This window comes from Centruroides sculpturatus, unplaced genomic scaffold (genome assembly GCF_000671375.1).
Source record: "Centruroides sculpturatus isolate CEXI.00-Female unplaced genomic scaffold, Cexi_2.0 scaffold40, whole genome shotgun sequence".
Lineage (NCBI taxonomy): Eukaryota > Metazoa > Arthropoda > Arachnida > Scorpiones > Buthidae > Centruroides > Centruroides sculpturatus.
Window position 1 is genome coordinate 845,538 of NW_019384602.1, and position 11,531 is coordinate 857,068.

An 11,531-nucleotide genomic window follows, 5' to 3' on the forward strand; every position below is an offset into this window, starting at 1 on the left:
ACCCCCCCTTCCCATCCACGGTCGTTCGCACGCCTCTTCTTACGGTAGCGTTGAATATTTACGGCCTCAACTATGACGTCACTCCCCACTAACCCCCTGTGGTGATTGTGCATCTCCTGTACGTAGCGCGCTTACTCTAAAATCTTTTTCCCCAACTTTAGCAAGTATCCTATCTGCACACCTCCCTTCTTTACCAAAAGTATGTAGTTTTTCTCCCTCGGTATCGTATACCTATCATCGACGAAGACGTCACGGGTAAGACGACACCTGGGCAGCATTTAAACTTCTTCTAACCGACGCTCCGCAATGTACCCGAGGAAGGCCTATTAAGAAGGCCGAAAATGTTTGTACTCCAGTTAATAAGGCTAGAAATTAGTGAGAAAGGTTTTGTGCTGTTAGTCTTAGAAATAGTTCTAGCTACATATGCATAGTAGTATTAATATATTCATTATGGATTATATTTTTTTAATAAAATAGATAAATCAAATATTTTGAAATAATTTTATACATACCTGATGACATGACTTTTTCAGGAAGACTGAACTTTGGGAATGACATATCATTGGCTCGGTAGTGATTACGCTAGTATTTGGATTTGCTCCATATTGTAATAATGTCAAAGTGAGATCATATACATAATCTAGATCACTGGGCATTCGAGCATTTTGGACCATATCCATTAATGCTAACAAAATGTGTTGCGTCCTCTGAGAAAACCTCACATTTGGATCAAGTCCATGTTGTAATAGTATAATTAACAACTGACGAATAAAAGCAAAAGCATTACTTTTTTCTTCTTCACGATTAAGAGTAATATATTCACTTGCAGTAAAGACTAGTACATGTAAAGGAGTTAAATTACTTATTGAAGAACAATTTGGGTTGGCACCATGCTTACATAATAAACGTACAGAATTCAAATAAAATACTTTCTTGCTGTGTGTCAGCCGATGAAGTGGATCCTTGTTTATTAAAGGAACAAGACATACCATTAATGGTACTGAACCATCTCTGCCAACACAATTGGGATTTCCTCCATTCTGAAGCAGCATATCTAACAATTCATAACGAAATTCCCAGTCTCTAACATGTCTCAATACACAGGCAAGTGCACTATTTCCACGATGATTAATACTTGGTCTAGAGCCATTATAAAGTAAATATCTTACTAAATGCAACATATCCCATTTATTCCATGGACGAGGTTCATTAACATAACCATATCTACTTTCTTCTAAAGCATAGCGCACAATTAAACCATGTAAAGGTGTATTACTTAAACTATCAGGTTCATTTATAAATTTTCGACAACCATGATCTAATAGAAGTTTTAAGGTGCACGATGTTTCTTCAGCAGATTTCTTTCCAAGTAACAACACAACATGTAATACTGTCATCTGCTGTGTGGCTGTCTTTACAGTGACATCTGCACCACATTGAATTAACAACTCTAAGAATTTTAAATCTTGCAATGCAGCTTGATGAATAGGGTAATACTCATCATAACATTGATTAATTTCTTCTGACCGTTCAGCAACCAGATACTTTACACAATTCCATGCCCCACGCTCACATGCTAAATGAAGAAGAGGACGTTTTTGTTGCCATGGCAACCAATTATCTTCACCTTGTGCTAAAAGTAATTCAAGAATTTCTGCTTGATCCCCATCAATTGCATAATACTCTGCTGACTGTAACCTTTCAGAAGAACGATCTACAGTAGTGTTTGATGACAACACGCTTCTCATTTCACATATCTGATTATGTGGACCTGGAAAGCACATACGAGCTTCCAAATCAACTCGAGCTCCATGTTTCAACAATAATTCAACTATCTCTTCCGTTCCATGTAATGCTGCAATATGTAAAGGAAGGCTGCATCCACCTCTGTTAACATCGCAGCCTCGATTTAAGATCCAACGTACTAATTCTACACAATTAAAACCAATGGCTCTTTGCAATAAATTATAACCATCTGGAGCAGTTACAGCAAGAATATTTTCTCCCTGAAATATATAATAATTTAGATATTAATACAACTTAAAAGTTAATTAATTAAAAATTTCAACTGATTATTCTTAAAATATCCAAAATAATAAATATTTAAAATACAAATTAAGTTATAAACATTTTACATATTATCATGAAATTTTGAAATTAAAATAGAAAATGATTAAATTACATATCATCATCAACAAATTACTAATATAGAGACTTATAATTAAAAAAAATTTATATTGTAATGGATAATGATGACAATTTTTTAAATATTTTACTGGGATTCAGATTATAAACATATTCTGTTGCTTATTTCTTAATTTACAAACCAAGTGATTTTGGTACAGATCTTCCATTCTGAATTTCAATTGTTTAGAACCACAACAAACCAAGTAACCACACCAACATTTGACACATATTTCTTTATTATTCTTTCTCTAATATAAATGCATTTCAAATCACACTGTGTTAGTTATTTCTCTTCAGTATTACATAATTACTGTACTCGTGTAACAGATGCATTCTTGAGTGACATTCAAATGCGTTCACATTCACCTATTAGTGGGATATGTCTAATGACTACAATATATTAACTATTGATGAGATACTTCCAATTTTTACATGAACTCATTTGAAATATTAATGTAAGTATATTATATTTTAATTATACAGTATATTAATATTAATGAATAATATATTGTAAATAGAAAAATTCTTTCTTGTTTCACATCAATAAAGTTTAAAATTAGCATACATTATATAATTAAGATTCAATAAACGTGATAATATGAAGAAAATTGAGTAGTGATAATCAGGGCTTTAATTTTTTTACATTGGGTTTTTATCTGTTATTAAGATATCATGTCGGTGTTTTGAATGTCAAAATACAATTAAATACAACTTCATTTTAAAAGTTTAGGAAGAGTTCTGTAGACAGTTCAGTTTTGTTTTGTAATATTACAGTTTTATAATAAATACAGCAGAGAATCAATTATCTGAAAAATTGATTAACCAAAATTGACTAAAGAAAGTACTAATTACACAAGTTATGAAGTTTTTATGTAATAACAATTACTGTAAGGTCTCTTTTTATGCAGATTATTTTTATGTGATTTTGAAGTTGTGCGGTTTGTATTTCATCCAAAAATTTCTTGGACAAACATATATATATATATATATATATATAGGCTTGTTTAGGAAGCCCGCGTATAGACAGTCTCCAAAAACGTGGAACGCTCAAAGCTCACTCCATTTGTTCCACTGACATATAACGTTTATGGATGTAAAAGACAGCTAGATCTACCTTAATCGCTTTAGTCCCTAGCAATTTTTGATATAAATGTAATTAAACATAAAAAAATACTTAAAACTGAAAAAAAAAGGAAAGAAATGCGTTAATTTTGAAGAAAAAGCTTCAAAGTTTAATTTCCTTTGTCTCGCCCTTCTGTGAAATTTAACACCAATGATATCAGTAACTAACAGATGAAATAATTACTTTGGCACATGAAATTGGCAGAGATGGTTTTAATACCTTCAGCCATGATGATATAGATGAATTGCTTGTGGATGATGCCTTAAGTGACAATGATATTATTGATCTAACTTTAGATGTCGTCGTAGGTCTAGAAGGTGATAATGATGAGGAAGAAAAACCAACCCCCCTCACTGCAAAATTAATTCGAGAAGGTCTTCAACTTTGCAGTAAATTAGAAAATCATTTTCTTATTAATGACCCCAATTCTGAATGAGCCTTTAAATTACAACGTGAGCTGCAGAACTGCATGTCTGGATATCGTGAGCTACATAAAAAATTAGTAGAATCATCATCGCAAAGTTTAATTACTGATTACATTGTCAGAAAAGAAAGAGCTACACAGAACGAGAATGAAGTTTGTGAAAATCCATCACCTTTACCGCAAATATCTATTGCAGAGACAGTCTCTTCTGATGATGAAGGTGATTTGGAACCACTTCGCAAACGGTGCAAACCATTATCAGATAGCGATAATGATTAAAAAATGTAAAACTATATTACTTTTCAATAAAATAAACTGAATTAAGTTTGAATACAAGTTTATTTTAAGCTTTTATATGAATTTCTTTCAGACATTCGAAGTAATTTATTAAGCAGCCTATTTTTTTTAATTTCTGCAAACTTTTTTATGCGGTTTTAAGTTAATTTTAACTCTTTGTTTTGGTTTTATGAGATTTTAGAAAATTACGGAACGTATTCCTACTTTTTCAAGCCAAGTAGTCTTTTTTTATGCGAATTTTTTATATGTGCTTTTCTGTAGAACGTATCCATCGCATAAAACGAGACCTTACAGTACCAGCAATCTCTTGTAAGCCTACTATTGAGCTATCTTCTGATTAACATTAGTGTTAAGTTTATTTATTACAGTCAGTGGTGATATTCGAAATATTTAACAAAGGGTTCGCTGACAGAAAATTTTTCCTTAACAATTTTTTTTTGCTCAAATGGTGCATTAGCAACATTAGAGCAAAAACTGACCTTAAGATATTCATATAAATAAAAAAGATGCGTTCGCAAAATTAAGTCAGTTAAAGTTTAACATTGTTTATGCCAGAACTATTTTGTATATATTTTAATATTTTTCATTCAAAATATTTTATAAACATAAAAAATGGTTTTTTTTAATCAGAAAAAGTCATAGGGAAAGCAGTTAAACCTGCTGTCCCTATGACTTTTTCTCAAGAAAAAACTTTTCTAAATCATTTATTTTATCATTAGGTATTATTATAATAATAGACAGATGTCATCGTCTCTCGAAATACAATATTTTTTTATTTAGCTGTCGATAGCCCGACACGTGCTCCGCAGCCATCTTGTATTTTCTCGCGTGCGTGGGATTGTGGGACCTCTTGTATGACTGGACCTAGTTTCAAGAACTCTCGAGTCGATCGCGATTGAACCTCATTTCAGTCGAAATTGAAACGGTCGATGGAGGTTGCACCAAGGCAAACGGGGTATAAGGCTCTAGTTTAGTAGTGTTACAGAGTATAATACGTATATTTTAATACATTTTTTAAAAGAAACAAAACCACTGTGTGTTTAACAACGGGTTCGGAAAACTTTGAAAATGTTAACAACGGGTTCAGAAAACTTTGAAAATGTTAACAACGGGTTCAGAAAACTTTGAAAATGTTAACAACGGGTTCGGCTGAACCTGTGCGAACCCGCTGAATATCACCACTGATTACAGTACAAATAGAAAAGCAAAATTAATCAGTCACAAGCTTCTAATATATCAAGTGCTTCACTGTGCCTAGGCACATTGACATGGTTAAAAATGTAGCTGAAGCAAATTTTACAACTCTCACAAGCAAGCCAGGGATTTAGCAAAGTTAAAAATACAGTAGATCCCCTATAAGACGGGTTCCTATAATTACGATTCCCATAAGACGGCGAAAAAATTGTGGCGGTATCTGTACACAACGGTAAAAAAACTCCTATAATTACGTAAAACATCATCGGGCAGCTGAACTACTTTCCCGCCGTCCAGCGCCATGCTACGGACAGTTTAGGCAGGTAAATTGACTTTAGTTTCGTCTGTACTGTACATATAATTATATATAAATTAGGTACTGTACATATAATTATATATTAATTTATTGTAACTTTATTATAATTATATATATGCTTTCCTCCGTCTAGCACCACGCTGTGGAGAGTTTAGGCGAACTATCATCTGTACAGTATGTAAATTAGGTACCGTAAGTCTAATACAGTACTGTAATTTTATACATTTTGTGTGAAAGAAACATTCCTTATTCAACGGCGATTAAAATTATTTATATTAATGATGTCTCCAAAGTTCAATGAAGTTTTCGCAGAAAAATAACATCAGAAATCGCGGCCGCGGTTTGCTGAGCTGTTCTGCGACGAAAACAAGCTTGAGCAACAGCGATGTCGAATGGTGCACACTTGGTAAGTAATCCTACAATTTTTTGTTTATAGCGTAGTTTATACAGATTATTTCCAAAAGAAATATACGTATTTTGGAAATGTTGAGTCGGATTAATCTAGAATCGATTAATTTTATGGAAGAAAACTTTTCAAACAGCTGTAATCTGTAAAGTGCATACATGTCGGGCTGTGATTGGCAAGGACTCGTAAGAAATCAATTCATAAAGGACGGAACGTATCTACTGTCTTATAGAGGGGGAGTCGACTGTAAAAAATTGCAAAACTAGGCAAAATAAGTAACTTCTTTCAAAAAAGAACTGAGATAAACAATTTTTACATGAATGCAATTTTTATTTTATATTAATTTACTATTAGATATTTTTTTTATTTTGAATTCAAAGTTTTATCAGTACATTGTAGATTGCAAAGAAAGACTAATGTTTGTTTTTAATAATTAGAAATGTATCCATTATTTCTTTTTGTTTATACAGTAGACCCCCCTATAACGCTTAGATACGTTCCACATTAATCGAATTTTACGTTGTAGGAATCATTAAATACATGAGCCAATTGCAGCCCGACACGTGTGAAGTTTACGGACTAAGGCTGTTTGAAAGGTTTTCTTCTATAAAATTAACCGATTCTAGACTAATTCCACTCAACATTTCCAAAACATGTATAATTTTTTGGGAATAATCTGTATAAACTATGCTATAAACAAAAAATTGTAGGATTACTTACCAAGTGTACACCATTTGACTACGCCGTTGCTCAAAGCTTGTTTTCATCGCGGAAAATCACACGAAACGGCAGCCGCGATTTCTGATAACGAATTTTTCGCAGAAAAATAACTTGACCTTTGGAGACATCATTAATATAAATAATTTTTATGGCCGTTGAATAAGAAGTGTTTCTTTCACAAGAAATGTATAAAATTAGTGCTGTATTAGACTTACGGTACCTAATTTACATACTGTACAGACGATAATAAACTCAACTTACTAGCCTAAAATCTCCGTAGCGTGTTGCCAGGCGGCAGAAAGCATATATATAATTATAATAAAGTTACAATAAATTAAGTTAATATATAATTATATATACAGTACCTAATTTATATATAATTAATATATAATTATATGTACAGTACCTAATTTATATATAATTTATATATAATACTGTACAGACGATAGCAAACTCAATTTAGCCGCTCCGTAGCGTGGCGCAGGGCGGAGAAAAGTAGTTCGGCTGCTCATCCACTATTGGTCCAGATTCTATCAATCTTGTCACGAAATGAGTCAACGGCGACATTTTAGGAGCTCCTTTATATGAATGTTGCTACAATTTTTTCACTACGTTATAGGAATTTCCATTATAGGAACGCATGTTATAGAGGGGTCGACTGTATGTTAAATTTCTTTGCCTGAATCTTTTTACTATAGTACTAAAATTAATATTCTTACTTTATTTAAGTTGTTTATCTTTTTATTCTTTTCCTATTAAGTGTGATCAGTTATAAAAAAAAACAGCTATCTGAAATTGTCCAACTCAATTATTTTGGATAATCAATGCTCTACTGCAGCAATTCCCAGCCTTTTTTGACTTGCACACCTCTTGGCAGCCCAATTTTCAAGTTATATTTCACATTTCTTATTTTTGAAGTTTTATTTTGCATGTTCCTCAAACAGTGTCACCTTGATCAATTATACAATTATATGTAAAAAAATTTTTACAATCAAAAAGCATTACAGGAAGGATATGTATAAATATAATAAAAATATAAATATATTTTTATTTAAAATTAAGCATCAAGTGCCATGATGTTGTCAAAGATCTCAATGCAGAATTCAAATACAGTGGAACCCCGGTTAACAAACGTAATCCGTTCCATGAGTCCGTTCGTTAACTGAATTGTTCGTTAACCGAAGCAATTTTTCCCATAGAAATTAATGCAAATACAATTAATCCGTTCTAGCCGTCAGTATTTTTGTAATTTTATTTGTAAAATGGGTTTTCTTTAATGAAAATATAGGAAAACGTGCTCATAAACAGTCAATCTAGGTTAAATTTTTGGATAAGGGGAAATATTTTACGGGTATAAAAACATCCCACACGATCGTTAAAATTTTAAAATGACAGATAGCAGAAACAATAGGCTAAATTATGAGTGAAACTTATAGGTTTATCAACAATCTCTGATCAGAGTGGACGGACAGGTGTCAAATAAACGCCTTGGAACAAACCTTTCTCGTGACCTGATCTGCTTCGTTTTTCACCTGGAGACAAAGAAGTAAACAATCGGGAAGCGAGGAATGGGACGCAGGACTAATCATAAGGTGAGATTCGAGGAAAAAATACTATAAAAACCCCAAATCTCAAGGTCAAAACGCAGTTTTCCTAAAAATTCTATGGCGATTAATTAATCTGTGTCGTCTTCATTTGGATTAAGCCTGAAGTCGTGCCCGCTAAAATTTCTGTTGTGTCTCGCGGACCGCTCCAGTCGTTGCAGCTCTGTCACCTACCATCGCTTCTGTGACCAAGCGAACCCACCTCGTCCGCTCTTGAACTACGACTGATCAGCTTGCGCTATCGTAGGACCACTATACGCCATACGCCACTCCTCAGTGCCGAGAGAAAATACTGTAGATAAGCCATTTCCAACTACCTCAAATATGTAAGCATCTTCCCGTTCTAATAAACAATTTTTACTGTAAAATACTTGTCATCTTTGTCTCCTCCGCCACCACCAACGTACGGATGGACCCTAGACCATCACCAACACACGATTAATTGACTTTCCCTAAAAGTCAAAGCTTACAAATTTCACACAAAAAGCCATTAAGTTCGTTATCCGAATTTTGTTCGTTATCCGAGACAAAATTTTTGCAAAATAATAGTTCGTTAACCGATTTGGTCGTTAACCAGGACGTTCGTTAACCGGGGTTCCACTGTATTCTTACAGTAGGCCTACATCTGCCATTATTAATTTTCTTTTGTGTGTACCCCTAAACCATCAACCATGTACCCCTGGTTAGAAATTGCTGCTCTACTGTATCATAATATGAAATTAAATTTATTATTAATGTTAATCATAATAGTTTTATATTTATTCAGAATCTGAAAACAACATACTGTAATACAAAGATGTTTCAAAACTTCATATCAAATACTTTTGAGTGTTTCTAATCATTAAATTATAACTAATATTATACTGAACAAATATTCAAAATATACATAATGAGTAAACATTTTTTAAAATATCAGTATTTTATCTACCTTTGGAATATGCACAAGAAAACTTTCTATGGCCGACCAATGAATATGTGAATTTTCCCTCTGTCGCATTTCTTCCAACAGTGCAAGCACTGTTTGCCGAGTGGACTCGGAAATCCCAGATGACAATAAATGACCACCTGTCCGAAAAAAGCTGCTGATCATAGACCCCATTCTTCTGATAAGTCCTGGGGCACAGCAGCTTTCTTCATTTCTCCTACACTCCAATGTTTTTATGATTATAGAAAATTAGAGAATATTCCTATTGTTTGCATTAAAAACTTATCTTCATTGTTAAATTCATTTAAGTACAACATACTTATAAATCATTGAAATGATATCAAAATAGCTTCTTAAGTAATTCATGTCTTCTTTGGAAAATCTTTTCTATTTCTCTGACCTGCAAATGAAACAAAGAGAACTGAACAAGGTTTAAAAATAAAAAAAATTTATATCAAATAAAATAAATGTTATTTGATATTTTATATTTTTCCCCCAAAAAATTGACATAAAAAATGTAATGCATCCAATACAACAGTGCATCTTATAAGGAAAAAAGGGCAAGTTTTTTTATTCAAACAGAAAAAATTAAATAAATAATTTCTTGTAATCATGTAATTACTGAAATTTCTATTTGAAAGTTAATTACAAAACTTGATAAACACTGCTCAAATATTTAGAATCATATCCTGATGATTGCTTGAAGGAAAATCAAATGATGAAGATTGCAAAATTCTTGGATTTGTCTAATTTTTTAATAAATATTTTTCGTCCACTTTGTAGTGCTCACTTTTTATTTTCTCCTTCATTTTCTTTGTATCAACTTAAAATATCTTGAATTTTCTGTCAACTTTGATTTTTTGACAACTCCCACTTTGGAAATAATTCTCGTTATCCATAACAAGAATTGACTACGAACTATTGATTTTTCATAAAGGCAATGCTTAAGCATCACCTTTATGAAAAATCAATAGTTTGTAGTCAATTGTTACATCATACTGCTTATTCTATTACATAGTAGGCACAGATGTTTATGATCTTGAACTTTTAAAATTTAGTAATGGATGAGCTTTTGGTATAATAGTCATTAAAACAGATATTCTTACAATTATTAAACTTGAAGTGACTGATTAACTTAGGAGATTTGTACAAATAATGGCCAAAGCATAGTTTATGAGCCAGAAGTGACTCTAAGAGTAATTTCTGGCTCAAACTCTATTCACAATTGAATGCTCAGTGTAACATATCTAAACATTCAACGATTTTAAATGAAAAGCTTAGATAACATCACTATACCCTTTCAAAAATAAAAGTGAATAAATCACATTGCATCAATGTCCATGCAGTAAATAAACTTAACCTGATTAACAAAGATATAATTAGAGAAATAACACTGATAATGACATCATGACATGCTCTGTTTGCCTCATTATCAGCTCTTAACAACACTAATTCCTTAAATATAGTTCTCCAAAGTATGTCTTAGTTGGCCATCCTTCATGCATACAATTATTATATAATTTGTTACATGTTTAAATCATTTGCTATATCAAAATAAAAGTTGAAATTATAGAAGTATTCAGTAAGAATTTATTACTAAAACCTTTTATTAAGTAATAATTATTACTGACTTAATTTCATTTGAATACTATCATTTGATATTAATTTCATTAAAAATTTCATTTGAAATTATAAACTTTCTAGTTAGATTAAAACACAATTAGAAAGATTATTTTTATGATTAATATTATTCAAATGCTTTGTTTTATTTATATTTCAGCTTCATTTACAAATAGAAACTTATTCAAACAAATTGTTTGCTTAAAAAAATAATCAAATGAGTTATGATAACTAGCTGAAAAACACTTCAAATTTTTGAAATTATTTGCCATCTTGATAATTTCAATTACAGAATAGTTAGGTATCATTATTATGTTGGGTCTAGTGAGTTATACTCAGTTCACACCGGTGGCTATGTACTATGCTGGACCAGAGTCAAGGCATAGCAATCAAGAACTAAAATTAAATAAGTGTGTATGTGTCTGTATTCAGGAATTTCCTAACAATGTGGCATGTATTCAATATAGTGGCCTTCTGTAGTGTGATGTATGTATTTCTATTCAATTGTAATGTTCCCAGGCTTGTGTGTAGTGTGTGTGGTATCACACCTGTACAGGAGAGAACAACAGGTACAATAACTACCCTATCCATCCTCCACAGATGCCTTATTTCCTGGGCGAGTTCTGTGTACTTGCTAATTTTTTCAGTGCATGTGTTTTGTACATTGTGAGTGTTTGGAATGGCTATGTCTATAATGTATGTGATTTTATTGTGT

The 11,531-nt window shown here is 32.1% G+C and overlaps 1 protein-coding gene across 2 annotated transcripts in view; it reads right to left on the minus strand.

Annotated features, from left to right (window-relative positions):
• The window catches only part of LOC111625040 (ankyrin-1-like), a 17,023-nt gene extending 6,443 nt beyond the window's left edge, over positions 1-10,580 (minus strand). For both annotated transcript variants that reach the window (XR_002756677.1, XM_023368055.1), the window contains exons 1-2: positions 9,200-10,580; positions 513-2,006 (exon numbers count right to left, since the gene is read on the minus strand). Coding sequence is in view for 1 of the 2 variants with exons in the window: in XM_023368055.1 (XP_023223823.1) it covers positions 513-2,006; positions 9,200-9,370 (1,665 nt within the window). In the remaining variant the exon portion in view is untranslated. The remainder of the gene's footprint in view (positions 1-512; positions 2,007-9,199) is intronic.
• Positions 10,581-11,531: the final 951 nt, after the last annotated feature.